At 21.9% G+C, this 27,137-nt stretch overlaps 7 protein-coding genes across 7 annotated transcripts; 3 read left to right on the forward strand and 4 right to left on the reverse strand. All coding sequences in view use genetic code 6, as the record gives it.

Annotated features, from left to right (window-relative positions):
- Positions 1-297: 297 nt before the first annotated feature.
- On the reverse strand, positions 298-4,860 carry TTHERM_00266730 (hypothetical protein; the record flags this gene model as incomplete). The annotated part of the gene is made up of 6 exons (XM_001015907.2): positions 298-1,422; positions 1,473-1,916; positions 2,015-2,899; positions 3,170-4,002; positions 4,068-4,206; positions 4,366-4,860. The coding sequence occupies 6 exons, from the start codon at positions 4,858-4,860 to the stop codon at positions 298-300; spliced, it is 3,921 nt and encodes a 1,306-aa protein (XP_001015907.2).
- Positions 4,861-6,550: 1,690 nt separating this feature from the next.
- Positions 6,551-9,636, forward strand: TTHERM_00266740 (kelch motif protein; the record flags this gene model as incomplete). The annotated part of the gene is made up of 2 exons (XM_001015908.1): positions 6,551-7,500; positions 8,247-9,636. 2 exons carry the CDS (start codon positions 6,551-6,553, stop codon positions 9,634-9,636), a joined length of 2,340 nt encoding a protein of 779 aa, XP_001015908.1.
- A 1,794-nt stretch (positions 9,637-11,430) lies between these two features.
- On the forward strand, positions 11,431-11,835 carry TTHERM_00266750 (hypothetical protein; the record flags this gene model as incomplete). Its single annotated transcript, XM_001015909.1, has 1 exon — positions 11,431-11,835. One exon carries the CDS (start codon positions 11,431-11,433, stop codon positions 11,833-11,835), a length of 405 nt encoding a protein of 134 aa, XP_001015909.1.
- A 1,232-nt stretch (positions 11,836-13,067) lies between these two features.
- Positions 13,068-14,090, forward strand: TTHERM_00266760 (hypothetical protein; the record flags this gene model as incomplete). Its single annotated transcript, XM_001015910.4, has 1 exon — positions 13,068-14,090. Exon 1 carries the CDS (start codon positions 13,116-13,118, stop codon positions 14,088-14,090), a length of 975 nt encoding a protein of 324 aa, XP_001015910.1. The 5' UTR covers positions 13,068-13,115.
- A 408-nt stretch (positions 14,091-14,498) lies between these two features.
- On the reverse strand, positions 14,499-17,570 carry TTHERM_00266770 (hypothetical protein; the record flags this gene model as incomplete). Its single annotated transcript, XM_001015911.2, has 5 exons — positions 17,525-17,570; positions 17,383-17,469; positions 17,155-17,325; positions 16,990-17,100; positions 14,499-16,942 (listed from the first exon to the last, which is right to left on the reverse strand). The coding sequence occupies exons 1-5, from the start codon at positions 17,559-17,561 to the stop codon at positions 14,499-14,501; spliced, it is 2,850 nt and encodes a 949-aa protein (XP_001015911.2). The 5' UTR covers positions 17,562-17,570.
- A 1,436-nt stretch (positions 17,571-19,006) lies between these two features.
- TTHERM_00266780 (transmembrane protein, putative) lies at positions 19,007-20,701 on the reverse strand (the record flags this gene model as incomplete). Its single annotated transcript, XM_001015912.3, has 1 exon — positions 19,007-20,701. Exon 1 carries the CDS (start codon positions 20,552-20,554, stop codon positions 19,007-19,009), a length of 1,548 nt encoding a protein of 515 aa, XP_001015912.1. The 5' UTR covers positions 20,555-20,701.
- Positions 20,702-21,835: 1,134 nt separating this feature from the next.
- Positions 21,836-23,582, reverse strand: TTHERM_00266790 (transmembrane protein, putative; the record flags this gene model as incomplete). The annotated part of the gene is made up of 3 exons (XM_001015913.1): positions 21,836-22,443; positions 22,533-23,386; positions 23,473-23,582. The coding sequence occupies 3 exons, from the start codon at positions 23,580-23,582 to the stop codon at positions 21,836-21,838; spliced, it is 1,572 nt and encodes a 523-aa protein (XP_001015913.1).
- Positions 23,583-27,137: the final 3,555 nt, after the last annotated feature.

The raw sequence follows: 27,137 nt of genomic DNA on the forward strand, positions 1-27,137 counted from the left end.
TATTTTAAATAGTGTTTTATTTATCGCAACAAATCCCCATCATAAAAAAAAGTATGAGACAGACAGACAATAAAATAAAGAAAAAATAAATAAAAAAATTTAACTCTCAAAAGAAAAAATATGGATTTATAAAGAAGATATTGATTATATGGATATAAACTATTTATTTATTAATTAATTAAAATTCTTATGAATCTTAATGTTATTATTTATTGCCTTTTAAAATAATTTTTTATCATATTATAACTAAATCTATTTATTTATTATATTTATTATTATTTATATTGAAATTAATTTTCATAATTAAGATTTATTTAAATTTTATAGATCAACGACAATGTTTTCTTAACTCAATCCCTTTCCTAATTTTCCATTTATTGTTGCATCTAAAATTTAGCTTTATTAAATTCTATTTCTAGAATATCTTTTATGTTACATAATATGCTTTTAACTTTAATCCAAAATTATATTAGATAGTGTTTAAGTAGCTTATTTACTTTCGAGATTGCTTTGTAAGTTATTATTTGATGAAACTCCATTTTCTTCTCCTTCACTCAAAAAAGATTCATTTAGTCGAGATAAACTTTGTTAAGAAGACTGTCTTGGCTATTAGCTTATTCTTCTCTTTAAAGTATTGCTAAATACTAGAGATGAGTTACTCTCCACTCCTCCTTTCTTTTATGGAGAAGGAGTTTTAGTTTGAATGCTTTTTTTATCATTATTTTAGCCATCCTATAATTATTCAATAAATCTCTCAGCATTTTTCATAATATCATCATTTTCTAAGGGATTCTAAAACATAGTTTAAGCACGGTGCAAAGAATATTTTGCATACTTGTTAGTCACTTGGCTCCTATTTAAATTATTATTATTATCATTTTCAATTTAGATTTCTCCTTAGCTATTATGCTTAGCCCTTCTCTCTGGGGATTCTAAATTAAGATTTATTTCATTTTTGTACTGAATAGGTTTAGGTTACTATTTATTCTTGACGAGGTTTTGATATTATTAAATATTCATATTTCTGATCAGAGGAGAATCTTAAATGGCTGAATTTCCTTCAAAAGTACCTCCCTTTCCTGGACCAAATATATCATATACATTTTTGTAATTTTCTAGCTCCAGTTACAAGTATTTAACAATTTCGTTTGCATGTAAAACTTTAATTTCAGCCTCAGAGAGACACTTTTTATAGTTTTCTATTTCTTTTAAAAGTAGCTTGATTTAACGAATATCGTCTGGTCTACTTGGACGTTCATTGAACAATCTTTCAAGCTCTCTATATTCTCCTCTCAACTCTTCTGATTTAATTTTGTGAGCTTTAATTAGCTCTTCAAAGTCCTTCTTCATTTTTTCTACAAACTCAAGATGCTCTCTAAGTTAATCGTTGAGCAAACTATCCAACTTTTCTTTTAATCTTTTCTATAAAAAATAAATGAATTAAATATATTTTAAGGCTTTAATTTAGTTACTTCTCTATCTTCATAATTTTTAATAATTTATTATTTTTCTTATTCCAGCTTCTCTATTTCTCTTTGATGCATTCTCTAAAACTCCTAATATTCCTATTTGAGTTTTCTGTATTTCTCTTCTAATTCTCTAATTCTAGCTTCTAAGTCAGATATTTTTTATTTGAGGTTAATAATTTCGTTTTTAAGATTCTAAATATCTTATTTAAGAGAGGAAATTTCCATTTCATATTTTTACTTCATATCTTCCATTTGCTAAAGTAGCTATTGATATTTTTGTTCCATTTATTATAATAGCTGTTGGTATTTTAATCTTTCCTATTCCATTTAGTTCATTAGATTTTTAATCTTTCTTTCATACTCGTCTATTGTTTTTTGTAATTTAATTTCCCATTCTTAGTTCAATTTTTTAATCTAATCTTCATACATGTTCTTCAATCTATCAAGCTATATTAATTAAACAATAAAAAAATAAATATTTGCATTTATTTATTTTATCTATATTAGCATTAATTTTATTGAAACTTAAAAATAATTTTAAATACCTCCTATTAATGTTTCTACTTTAAATCATCAATCACTCCTCTGGCATTATTTTCTAATTAAGCCTTTAATTTTCGGATTTGCTCTTCGTAATAGTTTCTTAATTCATCTAATTACCTTTGATGTTCTTTTTTCATAGAATCTATAGTTTTTCTGTGTTGATCTTCCAGCTCCTAAATTTTCTTATTCTTTAATTATTCCATTTCTTTGTATTTTGATTACCAATTTTATTCAAGCTGCTGAATGTGATGTTAAAATTTGTCATTCATTTCTTTAAAAAGTCTATCTTTTTCTTCAATTATTCTTTACATTTCTGAATTTAGCTTATCTTCCAAGTCTTTGAGTTATTTAACTCTAAGTCTTTCCAATTCATCTAAATCATTAATTCTTCTCCTTTCAGCTGCTTTTAAAAGATCTTCATAATACTTCGTCAATTCAGATATTTTTCTGTTCATCATATCCTCAAGATCTTTATATCTGGTTGACCACTCTTTGTTATCCCCATCCAATTTTGATTTAAGAATAGCATTTTCCTCTTCTAATTATTTAACCCTTTATCTTAATTCTTCTATTATTTGATTCTTTTCTGAACTCAATGATTTAAGTGCATCTTCTAATTCCTTTCTTAAATTTCTTAATAAATTTTCATAATGGTCTGTTAGCTCATTAACTCTATTACGGAGTTCTTATTCCCTTGCAAATATCTCATCATCCAATTTTTTCTACCAATAATCTTCTCTGTCTCTAAGTTGCTGCTCTAATTCTGATATCCTTTTGCTTAGCTTTGAAATTTCTAATTACTTTTCCTCTTTTAACTTTATGTAATCTTCATTTTATTTTTTGACCGTATCTCTTAAAATATTATTTTCATCAACGAGTCTATCCCTCTAATATATTTAAAAATATTATTATAATTAAACTATTAATATCAAATATGTTTAAATTTATATCCTTAAAATAATTTTATTTAATATAAAATGCTTAAATATCCTATATAATTTTTAAAATTATTTATTCAAATTAATTATTTAAAAATTTTAATCAAATTTTAATAAAACTTAAATTTATATTGATTTGAACACTATTATAAGGTAAATAAATTTAAATTTTTTATTCACTGATAAATATATAAATAGATAAATAATAAATAGTTTTACTTCTTTTTCTAGTTCTTGTTGGTATTTCTTTAATGCAACCATTTCAGCAGAAAGATTATCTATTTTAGATTTTAAATTGTCAATTTCTCTCAAAGCCTAACTAAGTCTAGCGTTTAAATATTCTATTTCACTACTAGAAGTCTTTCTAAGATTTTCTAGTTGCTCCTTTAAATCTTGAATTAAAATATTTTTCTATCTTAGTTCTTCTTAAAGCAATTTAATTCTAGTTTCATAATCTGCAATTAAAAGAGCAATTTTATTTTCATAAGAATCTTTCAAATTTTAAATTTGCATTTCATACTTTTCAATTAAATCTTTTTTTTCTTTAGAATGTTTTTCTTTTATATTTACAATAATTTGTTCCAAGCCTTCTATTTACTTTTTGTATTCGTTATCCATTTTTTTGTATTTTTCTTACCATTCAACTAATTGAGAATTTAATAATTTTATTTCATTGTTTTTTTATTCTATTAGCTTTTCTTTCAAAATCTTCTCGTTTTCTAAATCATGCTATAATCTTGTTATCACATTTTACTAATTTTTTATAGTGTCAGATAACCCATTTACAACTGCTTAGTGCTCTAAATTTATTTTCTCTATTTCAATAGCATGCATCCTTTTAACTTCAGATAAAGTGTTTTCCAAATCTTTTACTTTTTATTCTAAACTCCTTTTATCTTCTTTCAAAGTCTTTACAGTGGTATCAAGACACCCTAAATCTTCTTTTATGCAGAAATAAATAGCTTCGAGATCTCCAATTTTTTTAACAATTTCTCTACTTTCTCCTTTATCATTAAAATCTCTCACTAAGCCAGAATAATCTTTTGTTCTTTCTTAGATTTAAAAAAGAAATTGAATTATAAAAATATAAATATATATTCCTTGTTTTTAAGCATACCTCTAATAAGTTCGTTTACTTCTATAAGCTAATCTTTTAACTGTGAGTTTTCAACAAACAATGGATGAGCTTGTGATTCAAAATATCTTGCATTACTCTCTAGTAGTTTTATTTTTTTCTCCACAAATAAGTTTTCTTGCTGATCATATAAAAAAAATTTAGGTAATCTAATATATGTAATATTAATATATAAAGTAATCATGAATAGCAAAAAAAGCAGGCAAATATGCTATTTTTAAAATGTTTTTCATGCTTTTTATTTGGATATCTTAAATTAAAATAAACTGAGTGAATTTACTGAATTATTTAGCAGTTGCTCATTTTCAAATTTCTTTTGGTTTTATATAAATTTCTAAGCAAGATCTGATTTATTTTTTTAATGATAATACTATCCTGAAGAAGAATTAGAATTTTAATATTTATTCATGCTGCCATTTAAATAATTATAAGAAGTTATAGCGTTATTTTAATTAGTTTCGTTTCCCAAAGTTTGCTATGTGTTTGAAAGCTAATTTAATTCAAGGTTATTAGAAACTTAGGAATTTCCATTATATATGTAAGGCAAAGAAGGAGTAAATGAATTATTATTATTCACAATGTTTTAAACATTTTTTTATTCTAAGTATTGTTGTAAATTTCCTCCTGCATTAAATGAAGAAGATCCATTTTTAGTACTCTGATTCTTACTAGTAATAATTTCTAGTTAACTAACTAATTTTGTGCTACCTCTGAAATTGTTAGAAGCTTCATGCGAAGAGCTACTTCTATTTTTCTGCTAGCTAATTGAGGACATATCTTGAAGTAATGAAACCAATATTAAGAAATGGTAATAATTTTTATATTCTAAATACTAAAATGTTATTTATATTCAATAAAATTAAGCTTTAAATATTAGGAATAGTAAGCAAGGAGAGCTAATTTAGCTATATTAAATAACGTAAAGTTAAATATTAGTTACAGCTACCTTATTAATTACTTAAACTTTAATTGATTTAATAAGAAAAATTATCTCTTTTAAATAAGAAGATATTAAAATATATCCTGCTGGCTAATAAATTGATTTAGATTGTATTTTTTGTTTGCTTTTTATGTTTCTTTGTTTATTTATTTCATACTAAATTTTAAAGAAAAACAATAACTAATTTTTTTTAGTGACTTTAACGAATAACAACCATTAAAAATTATCAGTATAATATTAACTCACGCCAATCAAAATACTTTAAATCACCACCAACAATTAATTACCTTTGCTTTAATAAATTATTAAACTTTAATTTTAATATTCTTTATTAAATTAAAAACTCTTTTAATTTATTAAGTTATTTAAAAGCTTTTAAAATAATTCTTGTTCAATAAAATTAAATTTCAATCTTAAAATAATTACTTAATATTAAATTTGTTGCTTTGTATTTTAATATCTAATACTCGTATTTTATTATCAAAATATTTTAAAAATTGTTTAATATTTATTTTATTATTCATAAATATAAAAATAAATTTTTTACAAATATTATTAAATTATTTTAATTAAAATTTTACATGTAAATGCACTAAAAGTATGATTAAAATTTAACCAATAAGTAATTAAAATAAATACAGTATTAACTTAAATTTTTAAATCTATTTCTTTTCTTGATTTGGTTGAGAATATATATGATTTGAGTAAAAACAAATTAATTTATTTTTTTTTTCAAATTAATGATTTTATACAAATTTCAATCTAAAATAGAAAAAGTCTTATTTCTTGTAATTTTTTTAAGATAAATAAAGAACATAGTTATGATTTAAAATGAGAGATGATAAAGAAATTAATTATATAAATATAAATAAATTGATTGATTGATCTGATCTATCTATATAAATTTTTGTTTTTAAATTAAGGTTTTATAATAAGCTCAATCGTAAGTATGTAGAGGTAGAAAAAGGAATTGATGAAGATTAAAAGTTTTTATTAGGCATATTTGATCATAATTAATATATAGAAATGCTATTAGAAATGAAATTCCTAATAAAAATCAATCAATAATAATCTTAATTAAAAAAGAAGTTAATTAATTAATTAAGTTAAAATTTAATAAGAATTCAAGACTTATCTTAAATAGCTTGCACAAAATAAGATAAAAAGCAATATTAAATAAACATAGAGATTACAAATAAAATAGGGTGCATACATAATACATTTTTTAACTTTTCTCTTGAAAATTATTAGGTAGAAACCTCTAACTAAACATTTAGATAACCAAGCATTTGACAAAAAAATAGCAGTAATTTATTTGCAGTATTTTTTATTTCAATTATCAAAATAGTGAGAGAGACTTTTAGATCCTCTCTCATTATAATTAATTCAATGTATCATCACTTAAAAGGGAGTAATTGACTTCAAAGTTAAACAAAAAATAGTTGTTTAATAAATTGATTTAAATACATTTTAAGCAAAGTATGAATAGTCTGATAGCTTATATTTATTTTAAATATAAAATAGAATGATTTAGCAAATCCCTTTGGATAAATTTTGTGAGAATCTTGAGACTCGCAACTTAATTTGGATTTCAAGCGATGGTAAACGAAGTGCAACAGAAATGTTTCACCAAAAAATTCTAAAATAGTATACCCAAATTGAGAAAATGTCCTCATCTGAAAACGAATACTTAGATGCATTAAAAAACATTAACAAATACATGCACATCAATCATTAGCCAGAGTCTCTTCTAAGGCTGCATATGTTTTCTAGCGACTTGATAGTTTCTACAAGTCATCAAAAATAATATAAATTACTGTTCCTCGTAGATTACTTTAACACAGATTTAAAAGCATATTTGGAAAAAAGGAAGGAAGAAAAGAATTTTTTTAGTTTGAGAGACCTGTTCAATTGCTATAATCAAATAGCTGAGAGTGTTCTCGTGTCATACGAGATTAAAGAATAAGAAAGAAGTCTAGAAATATCAAGAGTTAACATTAATAATTTTGTATTAAATGTTATATACTAAGGAATATTCCCTACTTTAAAGTTCATTCATATCCCATTTTTAGCAATTAAAGATGAGGAATAGCTTACTACTCAAGAATATATCCGCTAATAGCAGTAATAGCAAAAGGTGATGAATCATTTATCTAAATTCAAGCAAACCCATACAAAATAGTATAGTTTATCACCTCAGCATTCTTATAATGGATCTAGTGCAAACGGAGGTTAAAATTTTGCAAACTATACATCAAGTATAAATAACTCATTAAACGGAAGCAATGTAAATACCACAAATACTACTATAACAAGTAACAGTAGCTAATTTAGCGGCAAAAGAGGTTCTCTATTAAATAGTCTTCATTAAGTGTCATCTAGCCACACTCCTGTGCATTCTAGGAATCATATAGGATCCTAAAGGACTGGATATCACTAAAATAAAGCTAACAATGAAGATGACAAATCTACTATGTAAAAATTATACGAATTTATTTGCAATTAAAGTACAATAATTTTGAAACTGAAGATCCTTTTTTTAAAATAAATACATTAAAAAATAAAAAAAGTAGCTCCAAAGCAATATAAAAATATTAAGTTTAAAAGCAAATTAATGGAATAAAAATAAATATAAAGTGATTTAAAAATTTAAAAAAAAAAAAAATATTGTTTTAATTAATAGCAAACAAAGCATATATTAAAAATATGACAATATTTTATTAATTTTTAAGAATGAATAACTATTTGTTCATATTTAAAGAAAAAAATATCGTTTTTTTTATTTGATTAAAATAAAATTCCAATTTAATTTCTTGAAAATAAAAAACAATTAATTTTTTATTTTTTATTAAAATTTATATAATAAATTTAATTTTAGGAGCAAAAATATTTTAAATTTTTTTACATTTTCTGAATTGATTTTAAATTATCATAATTAATGAAGTCTATTATTGACTTTTAACAATCAGTTTTCTCCTAGTTATTTAAGCAATTAAAATATAACATTTATTTCACTTGTATTCAATATTTTAATATTTTCGATCTCCAAATATTTAGCTACTAAATAAATCGTGAAATATTTTTTTCACTTAATTGTTTTAATTAGGCCCAAATATATTTTTAAGTTCATTCTATAGAACTTAATTTACAGTGTTAAATGAAGCTTTTTGTCTTCTCTTTTATTAAATATTTAGTTACAATTTTTAAATTTAATTTTACAGGTCTTAGCAATAATAGAGAAATGCATCTCCTTCAAATAAAGAATATAATGCCAAAGAAAAAGGTCAATAATTAGAATAGTAGTTAGTCCTTGACATGGGAGAAATTTTCGTACGCATTGCCAACTTAAGTGTAGAATAGTGGGAGAGTGATGAATAGATTTAAGATTAAATATAGAAGTAATAGCCATCTAAATTGAAAAAGGGAATTAGGCAAATTTAAATAAAGTATTCTCAACAACTTGGTAATCTTATCTAAAGTATGATGAGTCCTAACCCAAACGAAAGACCTCCTCTCAGTAAGATTCAAAGCATTTTATGCAGCATAGAAAAAGAAGCTTCACTTAACCAGTTAGATTTATAATCCCAAAAACATGTTAAGTTCGAGCCTAAAGTTGATCCTGTTGTATAAAATAATACCTAAAATGTTTTGAAAAAAATAAATATTAATGATGTAAATAATTTCTAAGAGAAGAATAAATTGATAAGTCTATCTCCAGTTGATTAAAAAAGTTTAGTTTTAATAGATTTAAATGATACAAAGCACATATATCTAGAAAAAATAGAATTAGAAAATGATATTAATTCTATTGAAGACTACACCAACCATGAAGGTTGCAAATGCACAAACATCTTATATGACAACTAATATTAAATATTTATAATGGGTGGCCACAAGTCGTTAAATACATATAAATATATGAGATACGGCAATAGCTTAGTTGAGTGTGCTAAAATGCTAGGAAAAACTAGTCGTCACTCTTTTGGCATTTGTTCAATATACACAGACATTTATGTAATTGGAGGATGTGATGGAGAAATTATAACAAATTAATGTGAGAGATATGACACTCGTACTAATTCATGGAAAAGACTTTCTCCATTACTCACACCTGTGAAAAATGCTAGTGTTTGCATATTTAATAATTAACTTATATTTAAATTTGGTGGAATACTTTATGATAAATCACTATGCCAAACCATTGAAAAATACGATACAACAACTGACACATGGACTCCAGTAAAATATTAAATTGAACCTTAAGCCAGAGAAAATTTCTAAATTTTGATTAACTGTCTTCCAGTGCAAATTAATGAAATGTAAATCATAGTGTTTGGTGGTGATAGGGGTACAAAGGACCCTTAAAATCAGGCCAAGCAAAGTTTCTTTTTAAATATATACTCTAATGCTGGATAGTCAGTATATGAAGTTTCAGAGTTGAACACATTTGCAACACTACCTGACTCCACTCCTCTTTATTATGATCAATTTTCAATAAATTCAAACGAATTGCTATTTTTATAAATGAAAAACAAAAATAATGCAGCCAAAGTTATAAGTTTCTCATGGCCAGGAGGTTTAAAAGTTCTAAGAAGTGATTTAAAATGGTGAGACTCAAGAGTTGTAGTTGAAAATTATATGTAAAACTAAACATAGAGCATTAAAAAATTATTATTTGTATCGACTCATTTATTTATTTTTATAACTAATTTATATTTTTACTTATTTACTTAGTATGTAATTTAATAGTTTTCAAGATATTTATATGATTTTTCTTGCTTTTAGTGATATAAATTTCAAAATAAAACATAATTTATAGTATATTAAATTTAAATCTAGAATGATCATAAGTGCTTTTTGATTGCATAAAAATACTAAAATCAACAATAAAGTATTAAATTTTGAGTTATTAAATATATTATTTCTTATTTTAGTCTATTCTAATATTATACTTAAAAATTACCAAATATAAGCAATTTAAAATGAAAAAAATTTGAAAAATATACAATTTATAGGGATAAATTTATATAATTATTAAAATCAGTAATCTTGGCTTTATTTCTTTTATAGTTAACCAAAAATAAGATTAATCTAAAAGATAAAATTGATTGAATTAATGCTAGATAAAATTAATTCAGATTAGTTAATAAAAACTTTCAAAAATAATTTTTATCATTTCAAAAATGTTTTAAATTAACTTTTATTGAATAAAATTAATTTTAAGCTTCTGTTTATTTTAAACTTTTTTATTGTAAAAATTTTTTATTTCTTTTATTTCTTATTTTAATTTATTCTTTTCTGGTTATATTTGTTTAAAACTAAATTTTTTATTAAAAAGTTAGATTTATAATTTCAAGATAAAAATCGATTTTTAATTAAATCAATAAAATAATAAGCAAGTTTAAAATTCTTAAAAGATGTACTAATAAAAATCATCACTTTTGCTAAAAAATTGATCAAAAAAAACAAAATTCTAAATTTATTAAGATATAACATGTTTCTATTATTTTCTGAGTCTTTCTGTCTTTTTGTATTAATTAAATTATAGAGATTTATTTGATAGTTATATTAAATACAAAATTTATACTAAGAAACAGGAAGTGTTGATGATAAGAAAAAGTCTGGAAGGCCAATTCTTTTATCAGTGACTGATATAAGACCAAAAATATAAGATATATTAGAACAAACAAATAACTTTTATTCATCCTATATAATAGCTAATAACCTAAAAGATAATTAATTACTCTATAAATGTATCTGAACCTACGATCTGTAAAATTTCTAAAGAAATTGGATTTTAATATGGATGATTGAATTTTATTCATAAATTAACTGCAATTACCATTAATATTTTCTCATTTTTCATATACCCAAATAACTTTAATCAAAAAATAAGAAGCTCAATATTATTAAAAATTATATAAAAAAATAAATTTTATTGAATTCACCAAACTCAAAAAAAAGATTTGGTTTACAGATTGAAATTTAATTTATGATTCAAGATGGTTGATATTTTTTTAAATAAAAATATTATTATATAACTATTAAAAAAACAAAATCAATTATTGATCAATCAATATAATCAAATGATAAAAATAAATTTTACTGAGTTATATTATTCGCTCATTTTTGTTGAGACTAAAAAATAATGAAAGAAAAGAAAAATAGATATTAATTTTACTATTAAATAAAAGAAATTTGTTTTAAAGATATAAATTTTTTACAAATTATTCTATTACGATATAAACTCATTTAAAATTTAAATAAATATTTATTAATTTTAGATTACTGATCTGATTTTTACTCCCGATCAAAAACATTTTGATCCCCTAATCAAAAATTTAATAGTTTATATGATAAAAAATTTATAAAATAATTAGAAAAATAAATAATAAATTTATTGAAATGAAACTAAACTTTTAAGTAATAATTTTATCTACACTTGTTTTACAATTATCTTATGGATAAGGGCAACTAAGTATATGCTCTGGCATACAGGGTTACCTATCTTGTGTGAATACAGAAGGATGTGAATTAGTTAAGCAACCTGAAATGTAATGCGACGGCAGCTGCTTATTTTATAAACAAGATTAATGCAGTAATAGCAATATATGCTAATGGACAGGTCAGAATTGCATAAACACTACTTCATGTACCACTTTCAAGTCTGAGAGCGATTGTAATGCTTCATAGGTTTGCAAATGGGATAATATATATGTTTGCTAAGATATCAAGAACCATAATACTTCAAGCAGTAGTGCAGTTATATGTCTTCTTTTAAGCTATTTTTTAGTCTACCTTGCATTTTGAAAAAAATATAAAAATAAATAAGCACATTTAAATATTGTATATAATATTAATTTTATAAAAATTGTTAATTATCCTCTAAATAGTTTTAACAAACTTATAATTAATTTTACCAAATAATTGTTTTTTTCATTTTACTTTATTATTTAGTTGATATCTTTACAGCTTATTTAATATCTTTAATTATTTTTTTTATTGAATTAGCTTTTGTTTTTGTTACTGTAATACGTTTTAATTATATTATACTAATTTTAATATATTTTATCTCTTTTTAGAAAAAATTTAATGATGTAAGTTAATTAACAAAAATTATCAATTTGTCAAAAGTATAAGAAAGAATTTAATTTTGTTGTATAATATAAATTAAAGTAATTTATATATTAAAATATTTTGTTGAAATCTAAAAATAATCATTTTTAATTTATTTGTTTTTATAAAATATAAATTCGTTATTTAATCAGATGGGTGGATACCCTAGTTTCTCATATTAACGAAATATTAATATCCTTTTTGAAAACTCGCCTAAATTTATAAAAAAAAAAATTAAAAACAATCATTGTGATATCATAAGATGAACAAAATTTATAAAGTTTAAGGTATTTTAAGAAATTAAAATAAAATAATGATATTAACTTTTAATATATTTGTTTATTATATTAATTTTCTCATGAATAGTTGACTTTTATGATGTTTATAATAATGAAATACTATTGATATATTATTTATTTTACTAAATATTTATAAAAAAATTTGAATTTTTCTGTAAAAAAAATGATAAATTTTAAATATATATTTTTTAAAGCCTGATAAAAAATTTTACTTTTAAAAAAATAAATTCATGTTTATTAAGTCACATGAAACATAATTAAAAAAAATGAAAACCAAGCCTGATTTTCTAGCCCCACATTCTAAATGTTTTACCTAGATGGAATATGATAATTAAATAATTATTTTATATTTTTGATAAAAAATAAAGGAGGAAACAAATAATTTAAAAATTTTTTATTTAAATCGATTTATTTGCTATCTAATTAGTATAAAATTTTATTCAAAAGAAATCCATAAATAAGTGTTTTGTATAATTAATTAAATATGCATGAGAAGATGATTACAAATAATCCTTATTTTAATAAATCTATATAATCATAAAAAAAAACTGAATTTGAATAGTAAAAATATAAAGCATATATAAAAAAAATTTATTTATTTGAAAACTATTTAAACTAATTTTTGAAATTAAATATTAAAAGAAAAATAAATAAATAATTAAACTCTAAATTCAAATGAAATAAATTGTAAAGATTGTATTTTTAATTTTCCTAATCTCTCAAGTTAATTGCTAGGTAACACCTAGTTTATGTCCAAATCTTAACAAAGATGCTTGCAATAGCTAATAATCATGCTAATGGACTTAAACAAATGAATTTTCCTGCTCTTCTCCAACTGTATGTTCAAGCTTAATTGAAGCTGATTGTTATACTAAATCAAGTTGCAATTGGATTAATCCCATCAACGCTCAATGTGCAGTTAAAGGCAAATATTGCTAATTATAAGACAATAATAAATGCAATGACGAATAAAACTGTATTTTAAATCCAGCTCAAGTTGCAACTTGTTCAGTAAAAGGTACAGGATTTGGTTGCTAAAAAATTAATGATTCAACTAATTGCAATAATTAATCAGAATGTAGTTGGACAACAGGTTTTTGCTCTAATAATAATAATGATTTTTGTGGATAAATAACAGATAAGGGTTCATGCACATAAGTTGATGGATGTTAATGGTCGTAATAAGGAAATATTGGCTCTTGCAGTATTATCTAAAATAATTGTAGTATCTAGTAAACTTAAAACATTTGTACAGGATTTAAAGCATGTTAATGGAATACTAGCAGTGTTTGTTTAGATAAACCTGGCTTTTGTAGCGATCCAACAAATTGTAATAAAGATTTCTGCAACCTTACATAAGCAGTTGACTAAACCTGTAGCCCTAATTTAACCAAAAACGCATGCTTAAGCTTGAACCAAGATAGTTGTTCAACAAATAATATGTGCTAATATGTGGAAGCAATACCCGGTACTTGCAATAATATCAATTAGTGCTAAAGCTTTGGATTCTAAAACTAATGCAACTCACAAAATACTTGTAGCTGGTCTAATGTGTACTAGTGCTAAGCTACTGGAAGTGGTAGCACTACTTATTCTACTAAACTTATTGGAGGAATTTTAGTTCTTTTGCTTATTTGCTTATCATACTGAGGAAAGTAGGAATAGTTGAGTTGACATTTACTATAAAAGAAAATTAGCTTATATTAATAATTCTTTTATAATTTATTACAACATAAATTAATAAGTAAATATTTTTTTTTCTAATCGTAATTCCAGAAAAACATATCTTGTTTAAAATTTAAATATTAGATAGATTTTCTATCTATCTATCTCTCTATCTATCGATTTATTTATGAGTTCTAAAAGAATAAATTATTTTTAATTTATTTACATGTAAATTTTAAAATTCTATTAGAAATAAATTAATTTTTTATTGATTGATTTGACGACAAACAAATAAATAGATAAACAATTCCTTATTTTTGAATTTATTATTTTCTTTATTAAATTTATACAATTTCAATTTTGTAATTATTAAATAATAATGGGTTGTTCCTTTCATATTAAATTATTTTCTTATTTGTTATTTTAATATATTTAATGAAGCAGCTCATTAGCTAGTTTTTGTTACTTTGAGCCTGTTTGTGGGGTTTAATTAATTTTTCTATTTTTTCTTATTAGTTCAAGTTCATCAGCATTACAATAATCTCGATTACTTAAGAGATTGTCATCTTAAATTATTTCGTTTGCAATTGAACATGGGTTGAACTAATTTGTAAATACACTTGCCTACTAAAGAGGCTGGTGGTATTTTACACTTAAAAATTAGCTATTGCTACTGGGCATAGACTATTAATTTAATTATTTATCGATTTAATTATCTGTTTTTGTTTATAAGCTGCTCAAGTCTATTCTATGCTCGCTTTACTTTGATCCAGAAGACCCAGAATTTATTGCCTTAGAAAGAATATTTTCAGTTGAATTATCTTTCTAGAAAGTTTAATACTGGTCTTATAGTGTCTATTATTGTCTAGCCTATTCCGAGTAATGCTACTAAGGAGAAGCTATAATACTTATTTACTTGATTTAGTCAGTTTCTTTTTAATTTTCTTAGCAAAAATAAGCAATTTCTTCATCAATATGATATGAAGTCATTAAAATTCCATTGCTTTGTAAGTTCTATGGAGGAAGCACAACACTAATATCTTCTTAAGAAGCAAACTAATTTAACTTTATTATTTAGTTTTAGTTAATTTAATTTTGAGTAACTGTTAAATCAAGATTATTATCAAAGCTCAAAAAAGTTGTTTATTGCTGCTAATCATTTTGCAAAGTAAAATTCATATTATTGCTGTCTGAATTCTTGTTTAATGCTTGATTTGATAGATTTTAATGACTTTCGCTTCTTCTTTTTCTTGTGGAGCTTTTACTCTTTTGATCATCATACTAACATGTTTCATTTTACTAGTTTATCTAGTTTAGAGATTAATTTTATTACTGTTGATGAGATATTCTTTTAAAGTTTTTAGAAGAGTATTGCTGCTAATTATTATTTTAGTTATTTTTATTTTTAAATTGTAACTAATGAATTCCTTGGTTTTGTTAGCTGACCTATAAAATAGATGATGAAGAGCATGTAGTTTACGGAATTGTCTCATGAGAAGATATCTTATTTATTGAGCCCCTTTATGTTTTTGAAAGCTGTCCTTATTATTTTAGGTTAGAATATTCACTAAATGATATAGGTTTGTCTAAAGATTTTGCTAATTTTTGCTAATTTTATTGCTGTTATAATGTTCTCTCTTACTTTTATTTAATATTTTTCTCCCTTTTTTCGAGGTCATTTTCTTTTTCTTTTAGCTTTTACACTTGATTAATACAAGAACTAATTTCTAGGTCCATTTTTCTTTAAAATATACTTTCATTAAGTTTAAGTCCTTCCATTCTGAGATCTAAGTCATCATGATGTAATACCTAGTTGTAGAGTATATTCTAAAACTAATCAATCTTTTCACATCTCTACTCACATTATTTTGCATATTAATATAGCTGCTCATCATGTTATCCTAATCTTTCTATCAGTTGAAGCACAAATATTCTTTTTTATTCAATCTAACTTTCAAATTTTTTCAAGGAGTTTTCTTTTTCAATCAATAATTCGTCTCTATTTTCAAATTTTATAATTTTTTCTCTAAGTAGTCTGTCTTGTTCTTGTATTTTCTCCTCCCACAGCTTTAGCTTTTTCCCCTCTTCGCTTAATTTTTCTTATTCTTTTACTAATAATTCTTACTATTTTTTATTTACAAGAGCATCCTACTAAATAAGCTACCTCTACTTTATAATGAGTTATGACTCTATTTTTAATTCTCTTGTAATATCCTCTATTTCTAATTCACTTTTTCTTATGCTTATTTGTTTCTCCTCCAATACTTTTTCCTAAAATTAAATGTTGTCTAATTTTTAGCTTTCTTTTTTTGAGTTTTCTAATTCATATTCTAGTTCTAGGATTTTTCTTTAAAGCTTTTCGTTTTAAATCTTTAACTAAGTAATCTATTTATTTAAATCTTAAATTTATGCATTTTTATGATTTACTAAATCAAAATTAGTATTTAATTGATTATATTTATTCATATTATTTTACTAAGTGTTGTTTTCAATTCTTGTAAATAAGTTGTTTTCAAGATATTTTTTTCCCTTTTCTTCATTACTCTACTCTATATCATTTATTTATTTTTGGTTTTTGTTTAGATTAACACTGCTTTAGAGTAAATTCAAAGATTATGAGCTTATCTAAGTTGATTATAATTAATTGTTTTATCTGTCTTACTCAGGCAAAGCATTATTGTGAGAATTTTATAACCAAGGGTTGAAACTTATACAATGTTAAGATGAAATTTGATTGATATTATTTTTGTTTTAGCCAAGTTGATAATTCTATTCTTAATTCCTATCTGTATTTTCTCTCTCATTTCTACATTCAATTTATTACAAATTATTCTGCCCTATAATTAAAAAATATTTTGTTTCCGTCTTTGATAAAAAGATTTACCTGATAGCTTTACAAATATTTCTTAATATTTATCCTAAAATGAAGAAGAGCTTCTGCTACTTCTTAAATTTTTATTTTGGTCATTATCACAAATGGAAATCCTCGTTTAACCTTTTTATAGTGTGTTAAATGAAATAATATATGTAGATTAAACATTGCTATTACTTTATTAATGATTTATATTTTCCTTATCTTAATAATACTATTATTAACCTCTACTGCTACTTAACTAACTGCTTCTTAAATTTTCAATTAAATCGATCTCTGATTTCTCTGTGCTCAGGATATATTTTTTATCAGCTAAGGTTTCTACTTTATTATTTTTTTCCTTCAAACCTTTTTTTCAAATCTAAATTTGAAATTTTGGAATAATAACATTAATTAATTAATTACATTTTCTATTAGAATGAGGAGGCAATTAACTTGTTATCTATTTGTTTTAAGACACCTAAAATTTTTCAACACTTCTGCTTGAGTTAACTTTATTATTGCAATACATGTGAACTAGCTTTGGACATCTAAAATAATTAATTACTTTGCTTTAAAGACTTTTCTGTGCTATTTCTTTTCATGATATTATATTATTAATTAAAAAATAACTCTTAAAGCAAACCAAGATATAAATTTAAAAATCAATTATTTACAACAAATATTTGAATAATATCAATCAAGTAATAAGCAAACAATCTTTTTAATTTTTTAAAATAAAAGCCGTTGGTGAATTCTTTATAAAAAACCATTTATACAGAATTTTACATTAAAATAATAATTTTATTAGAATACATTTGCTGTTTAAAAAGTTATAGAATAAATTAAAATCAATTAAATATTATCATAACTTGTTTTATTCAATTAAGAAATTAGAATATTTGATAATCTTAAATTATATTAAAAGAATTAAAATGAGAAGAAAATAAAAATTAATTAATTATTTAAATAAATAAATAGTATAAATATTATAAAATAAATTTATTTTTTTATTTTTAAAAATAAAATAATTCTTATAAGTGTATTTTGTTAAATACAAAAAAATTTCTCTCATATTAACTAAAAAAAATAGTTGTTTATATTTGCAAAAATTTATTTGATTTACTAAGCATATTTTTGACTTTAATTAAAAAAATATAAGAGTTAAAGAAAAAATTAATGGATTTGTATATAAATTCATTTATTTAAATATTTATATTTTCTCTAAATTTTCTGGTTTTAATTAAGTCAAAATATATATTGAGTGGATAGATAAAATGTGTATTTATTTGCAAGTATAAATATGCATTTTTTAAGTTGATATGAGATAAAATTTTTTTGTGTTTAACAATAAAGGCTATTTGATGATATTTAATTAAAAATGTATTTGCTTCACATAACTAACGCTTACATGCTAATAATTTTATTAATATTTTTCAATTAGAATTAAATATAATGAATAATAAAAAATCTACTTTTTATAAATAAAAAAACTACTTTTTATAAATAAAAAAACAAAGCTTATTCGTAAATTTAAAGATATTTTAAGAATTTATTTATAAAATTTAAATCCTAAGTAAAACTGTTTTGGGGTACATCGGATAATATTTATTATCCCCCTTAAAATCAAGAGCTTTTTTTGTATTTATTTTTTCCACAGTGTTCACTGTAGTGGGGAGAGGAAGGAGAATTTCCAGTTTACTTTTTGGAAATTGTATTTCAATTAATTTTTCATTTTTTTTTATTTTTATTTTAAATAATTATAAGCTATCTAATAAAATCATAAAATAAGTGATATAAATTATCTTTTTTATTTTGCTAAATTATGAGAGGAAAAAATTTTAACATTTTACTATCATATTATAAAATAAATTAATTTTTGATTGAAAATATTCAAAGAATAAAAATGAGATAATAAATAATTAAAATATTTAAATTACATTAAATCTTTATTAAACGAAAAATTAACAATAGAAAGAGAGAGAATTAATAATAGTTAATCGTAATTCTATTTTGTTTTAAGGATTAAAATTATTTATATAAGCTCTTTTCAATTTATTGAGCTTTTGTTATCATTATTTATTTATTCGTCATTATCCAATTAATTGCTTTCTTGAATAGGTTGACTTTAAATTATATTTGATGAGAAATTTTCAGCATCTTCTGGTAAAATAGATGGTTTATTAATATCATTTACACTAATAACATTATCGAATTTATCCCATGCTTTATGAGTAGAGTAAAATTACTTTGCATTGTATGTCATGTAAATAAATGTGAATGCAGCAAATATTACTCCCCATAGACCACCCCAAAGGGATATCATTTGAGCAGAGGTTTAATAGTTAACTTAAGTGTGTATTTCTGCTGAAGATATACTCATCCACCAAGCAAAGTATGGTCTAGTATTAACAGGATCAACTTTATCGTTTTGCAAATTATTTTATTGAAAGGTTTCAAACTAAACATTTATTTTTTATTTGTTGGCTTATGATAAAATATACTATATTTAAGATTGATTATTCTACATTTCTAGCTTTTGATGCTTGTTTTATTTTTAATTTTCACTCTATTTATTAGCACTGTTACTTTCAAAGTAGTAAGAGACATCACTGATGTAAAGATTGCTATTTATGACAGCTTTATAATTATAATTCTTTTCTGTAAAACTTGTACCATAGTTGGGCTGTTTTGTAATAACACTGCTACCAATAATAGTTTCTGCTCTGATATAGTACTTGGGTACTATAAAAAAATAGTAAAAGCTACCTGTTTCATCAAGCGTTTGATCTGCTGCAAAGTTAATTTATTTATCTTATTTGACAAAGATAAACAATCTGCCTTTAGGAAACTCAGATATAGCTTTTTATTAATCACATTTTACGCCTGGAGTATTTACTTCGCTACAAGCTAGAAGCTTCAAACGTGGATACATAAGATAGTCACCCTTACCAATCATACCTTGCATGTACATTTATTCCTTAGGACAGAGCATAGTAATTTTGATAGGAGCCCAACTTGGTGTGCAGTAGATAAAATCTACCTATTTAGAGAGTTCTTCGTGTCCTTTATCTGAAGGAAGGTTTGAATAAACATATTACTCTAAATAATAAGTAAAGATAGATGGATCTTCAATTAAATTTGAGCTAGTGTCCATTTCATAAAACCCAAAAGCAAATTCTTACACTTAAAATTTTTAATTATAATTAATTGGAGTTGAATATGTGTTTAAACGAGGAGTGTTGTTGAAGAAAAACTAATACATAGTGAATCCAACAAAAGCCAACATAATAGTTATGCAAGCGATCGAAGCAAATTATGAGCGACGAGTTGATATTTCAGAAGTTATTGGTACTGGTTCAAATGAAAATATGTCAATTTTATGAGCATATCTCCAATACCATGGCAATTGCTACCTTGAGGGAAATAAACTATTACTTCTTTCATCAATAGCTAGCTATGAATACATTGATAAATTTGCTTTGTCATTTTAATTTTAAATTATATTCTCCTCAATATTAATATCTTAATTAGATGATTACTATCTCTATTATTGAGCACTTTAACTTCTAATGGAACTCCTCTCTCTTTTGTCCATGTTTATTTACTTACTCCCTTTTTAAAAATATTTGTCTTCAATTAAAAATGAAAATTATATGCTTATTTATTTATTGTTGTTTGTTTTGAATTATTAGTATATCCTCGAAAATTAATTGTGAATTAATAATATGCTTTTTAAAAGATAGATTACCTGATAAGTAAAAGTTTGTTTTAAAATAAAGCTTACTTCTAATATTTTGATCTTACTTACTTTTAGAAGAATTATACCATACAAAATAAATTCAAAGCGTAAATACATCTCCTTTTCCTTTTTAACAATCTTCTTTAATCCCTTATGATATTAATTCATTTGGTAGCTTAACCATAATATTTTACCTCTAAAACTCAATTGTTACTCATATATATTTATATTGAAACAAATAAATTTATATTCAACTTTACTTTGATTAATTCAATAGCTTAAGATAAATTTACACTTATTTAAATTATTACTAGGACCATATCATTTATTTATTTATATTTCACTTAAAATCAAATTTTCATCCAAAGTGTTTTTAATTAGAAAATTTATTTTAAATTATATTATTTCATAATATTATAAAAATTATCATATCCGAAAATGAGTCTTTTTATTCTCAAAATTTATTAATTGTTCTACAAAATAAATTTCTGATATAGACAGACTCTATCAAAATTTTTGATATGTCCTAATATATAAATTATCATTAAAATTAATAGGTGAATAAAAATTTTGCAGAAACAAAGATAGCTTTATGCTTACATGTTTGATGAATTACTATTTGAAGAAATTATTGAAAATTCCTAAAATTAATTAAATTATTTTATTATTATTTGCATAATTTTATTTAGTTTATGGTAAGTAATGATTTAATTAAAATACAAATACTTTTTAAAAAAAATAATTGTAATTAAAAAAAAATTAACTTTATTATAATTATTTATTGATATAACAATATATAGAATTTGAAAAAGATTTAACTATATAATTTTAAACGTATACTTTATAAATTATTTTAATTATATTCCTTTTTAACTATTTTTAATATTTTTATTAGTAATTATTGACTTGCTGATATCTTTATTTGTCTGAGATATATAAAATTAATTAATTAGTAAATAAGAATTAAGAAGAAAAAAAGTGCTTAGTATTTTTTAATTTCAAATTATTTTATTAAATTTATATTAGAGTGAAATCTTTTATTTTAAATTTTAGAAAAGCACTAAATAAATGAGATTTCAATGTTTAAATCTCATTTTATTTTATTTTTTTGATTAATTGAAAGATTTTAATTTAGACTCATAGCTAATCCTCCAAATTGATTGATATCAATTAGACTTTATAAACAGGTTTTTAAATTTAGTCTGGAGAAGTATTTTAATTGTTTAAATCGAACTGATTTTCATCAATATTTTTAGTTTGATCAATCTAATAGTTTTAATAATCGTCTAAATTTTTAGAATAAATAATAGAACTAGTTCTTGAATTTTATATATTTGCATTCGATTTAGTTAGCTTTGGAGTATTTTAAAGTTCAATACTGGGTTTCGATTTTTTATCTTTAAATAATGATTCTTTAATGATCTCTGTTTTTATCAGTTTGTCAAAGTTGCTCCATATTTTTTTCTTTTTATAAAAAATTTGAGCATTTCTTTTCAAAGCTAGAATAGTAAAGACAGCACAGAGAACACCCCATATTCCACCCAGAAAAGAGCACAAGTCAAATATTGTCTTAAAACTTAAATCTATGACAGTAACTTTTTTATCTTAATTTAAATACCACAAGAAATACTATTTTTAGAATTCTATTGTTTGTTAAAGCTATCTTTAATTCTATCTATCTGTTTAGTTATCAAATTATGTTGTGTGTTCTTTTCGTTCCATAGAATTAAAATCGTATTTTGAATCTAATTTTATTAAATGAAATAAGCCATTAATATAGTATAAAAAATGTTTATATATATTATATAAAATGTAAAATTGATTAATTAATTACTTAAATTCAAGGTTCTTTTCTAATCATTTTTATATACAACGTTATTTACACTATTCAAATATTAATTAAAGTTTTAAAGATAGGTTTCTTCAATTTTATTCTAAGTAAATCTTGTTAAGTAATCTGGGTACTGCATAATTATTTTCCTTCCTAAAACTGACTCTCCAACGTTTTCATATAGTGGATTGATAAAAAATTAGTACACTAGATAAGAATCTTGAGTAAACTTTCCAGTAATTACATTATATTATCCTTATGATTTGATAAAAAATAGGAGTCTTCCTTATGCAAATAAGCTCTCAACTTATTTTTTACTTTTACACTACTTACCCAAGGAAGTTTACTTTTATTAGTTGCATTCTACTATTTTTAATGTTGGGAATAGAACTTATTCATTTTATTTTCTATAATTTTATATTTTTAAGGTCTAAGTTGGGCAATTTAATTTGACAGGAATACTAATCCAATCAGGTTAACAGTTCACAATTTGCTACTAAATCTCTTCAGCCTTAAAAACTCCTTATGAATTCTCCTATTAAGAAAACTATGCTAATTAAAACTCAAAATAAGTATCATCATAAAAATATTTTTATAGGCTATCTCCAATGTAAAGCCCAAAAGCAAATTCGGGTACATCATAAATAGCTTTGGAGTCAATATTTTCTTCATGAGAGATATATTTTGGCTAATTGTTGACTAATAAAGTGACTAATTGTATGATAAACAAAACTACTATCACTGCTATAACTACTAAGCTTGAGGCCTATGAAACAACAGTGCTAACTTCGTTGGTAATAGGAACAGGTAAGTACTTGAACAAATCAACTTTGCTTAAAAGGTACCAACGCTTAATCCTAATAATTAATAATTGTTTGATTAATGATAAGCAAATAAGTAATTAAGAAGTTAAATAGATGAAAAGCAAGAAGCAATATTGTACTTTTTCTATCCTTTTGAATCTAATTATGAATTTTCAAGCATTTTAGAATCTAAGATACTTCCTGCAAACTATCTGGAAGGCAGACTTTCAAGAGCAGTTTTATTATTCATCTTATAGAACAAAAACACTAAATTTTTTTTAGATATTAATTAAGTTGATGGTTTTTTGATGTTATTTTAATAATATCAAATTTGTTCACTTTCAAAAAAGAATTAATTATTTGTAGATTTGTTTGTAATAAAAAAGATATTCTCAAAAACAATTAAAAATTCATCATACCTATCAGGAAATTTGAAATCTCCTAATTCTATTAAGTATTCAGCCTGTTATTCAAATAATATTTTTAAATATATATTTATTTTTAGGTGATTAAATTATCTTGCTTACACTAATAAACATATAAAAATGAAAAAATTTTTTCAATGACATTCTATATTTTCTTTCACTTTCTTATGATAATTTTTATATTGATTTGATAATTTAAATATTTTGATTTATTTTTTATGAAACTAAAAACTTGTATTTTATTTATGAAAAAGATTTTATATCTTTCAGAAAAAATTAGATAGAATGAAGGAAATTGAAAAAAAAAGTATTTTATAAATTAGAAAATTTATTTACAAATTTTAATACTGACCACCCATCAATAGATAATTAATAATAAAAGAATAAATAAATTAATAGCTAAATAAATAAGTATATTATTGTTCGATTGTATAATTCCAAAAATAAATTATATAACTAAATTATTAATTTTATTAAAAATATATAAAACTAAATTAATAATTTTACTAAATAAAAGCAATAAAAAAACAAATAACATTTGAAATCTTTTAAAATAATGTTAATTTTAACAAACATTTTATGAAATATGCAAGAATTAAAATTTACTAAAAAAAATTGAAAATAAATAAGCAATATTTGAAGTTTATTTATATAATTTTGCAATAAAAAATTGATGTAAAAATAATAATTTTAAATACTTAATCATCCATTGTAAAATATGATATAGTTCAAGTTTGAAATAGTTTTATAATAAAATCTTAGGATAAAGGAAAGATTAAAATTATTTTTTTTTATTTTATATTTATAGCTTTTAACATTATTATTGTCAATATTTTACATAAGTTAATTTAACTTAATTCAAAACTATTTATTATTTTATCATTTTTTAGATTTGGATATTTATAAATAATTAAAAAATATTTATTTTTTTGTGACAAATTATATGATTGATTGTTTAAAAATTTGAATTTTATTATTTTTAAAGCATTTTGTTAAATTAAACTAATTAAATTTTTAACGTGAGAAAATATTAAATAAATAAAAAAAATAAGACATAAAAATAATTTAATATGTTTTTAATCAAATAATTTATATTTAATAATTATAATAAATCACATAAAATTTAACAAAATCAACAAGTTATTATTTATTTTTTATACTTTTTTTTAAATTAAAAAATTTATTAAATTAAAAATTTTGACTTTCTTAAAGAATATTTAATGGCTAATTTATATTTATTCTTAAACCATTTAAAATAAAATTCAGTTTTTAAAATAAAAAAATAAAAATAATAGCCATACAATCAATATAAATCTTCATAGCATATTTTATATTCTTTAATAATTAATTATTTAAATTAAAAAAAAAATTATAATTTAGAGAAATAAATTATATAAAATTATTATTTAAAAATAGCTATTAGTGTTTAGAAACTTAATTTTTATTTAAATAAATTAGTAACAAAGAAAATGTATTAGTTTTATAACAAAATCAGATATGAATTAATTCATAAATTTAAAAAATAAAAGAAATATTAAAAATATTATAGTTCTACTTTAAAATTGAATGGATAGCTTTAGCTTTTAAAAACTTAATTACTAAGATTTAAATTAATATCAATAAATTAATAACAAAGAAAATGTATTAGTTTAACAACAAAATTAAATACAAATTAATTCATATATAAAATAAAAGATAAAAGAAATATTAATAATACTTTAGTTCTACTTTAAAAGTGTAATCAATTTTTAACAGTAATCATTTAAGATTAAATAAAACAAATAAAATTTATATATTTTTAATTATTTTATAGCCATTTATTTACAAAGTAATAAATGATTAATTAAATTATTTTACAAATTTTTATTTAATCATTTTTTTTTTTGAATTTTTTTGTAAAGCTAATTTAATATGATAGTCCTTTAATCTTTAAAGAATGAATAATTAATGATATTTAATAGAAAAAATATTAATTTTAATAAAATATTGCACAAAATTATTTTTTAATTTTTTATTAGGGCTTTTTATGTAAAACTATTTAATGATTTATTATTATGAAGTACATTTAATTTGTAATGAAACTAACTGAGCAATAACTTTTTTTAATGCAAAGAAGGAAAAGTATTTTTCTTTTTTTAGTAGCATTTATTTCCTTTTAAAAAATAATAAATCTTTAATTTTTGCAATCTATTCTTATGATTATATTATTTTATGCATCTTACTAGTTGATTTATAATAATAATTTACGTTAAATTAATCAAGTTTACACTTATACCATTTTTGAAAAATATTTTTTCATTTTATTTATATGACCTCCAACAATATTTATTTTGGTGTAAAATCATCTTATAACACCAAATTATTGTTATTTAATATATTAACATGTATAGTAAGCCAAGATGCATTTATTTATTTATAGCCATTTTATATGGAATTTATATTAAATGATTTTGTTGTCTTAAAAAATCATTATGAACAGTAAATTAGATTTTTAAATATCAAATTTCTTTTTAATTTTTATTTTATTGGTTACTAATTTTTTAATTACTTATCACATAAGAAATACTAAGAGGTATGATAAAATAATATTAAAAACTTTAAATTTAAAAAAACAGCTTAAAAATAAAATAATAATGGTACAATTAAATAAATAATTTAAATGTCTTATTTTCATGTGAAATAATTAATTTAAACAGAACGAACTAAAAAGTATTAAACGCATTTTGAAAAATACACAGATTCATTTAAAAAAACTTGCAAGAGAGTTAGTGATAAAATTAAAAGAGTTCAGTAAAAATTGATAGAAATATTTAGTTTTTATGAGTTTTTGATTATTTTTTTACTTATATTTTTAGTATTAATTGATTTACTTTTTAGTGATTACAACTATTGATTTTTTTTCTGTTGATAAAATTTGTAAAGTCTTTCAGATTTAAATAGAATAACTTAAGGTAATACTGAATTATAATTTTGGCTCAACAAATAAAAGTATAAACAATTTTGAAGGCATATTTATCACTTTTCAAAATTATTACTAAAATTTTAAAATATATTTTTTTGTTGTTTAAGAATGAGAGTTATTTCTGAAGATTTGCCATTTTTTTTCTTATTTACAAATAAAAAATACAGTTTTTTTATTTCCTTCCTCAATGATTGTGAAAAATTATTCATTAGCAGGCTCAAAAATGGGTCTTTCTATTTTGTGTATATTTAAAATAGTAAGTAAGATTTTAGTAAATATTTAGATATTTAGGTCAAAGAATAAAAATAAATAAATCCATACATATTTTTGCTATTACTTAAATTCTAATTAAATAATTAAAGCATCAAAAATATCACTTTAATTATAAAAAAGGATGAATAATAGTTGATTGCTTACT

The sequence above is a fragment of the Tetrahymena thermophila genome (assembly GCF_000189635.1).
Source record: "Tetrahymena thermophila SB210 genomic scaffold scf_8254649, whole genome shotgun sequence".
Taxonomy (NCBI): Eukaryota; Ciliophora; class Oligohymenophorea; order Hymenostomatida; family Tetrahymenidae; genus Tetrahymena; species Tetrahymena thermophila.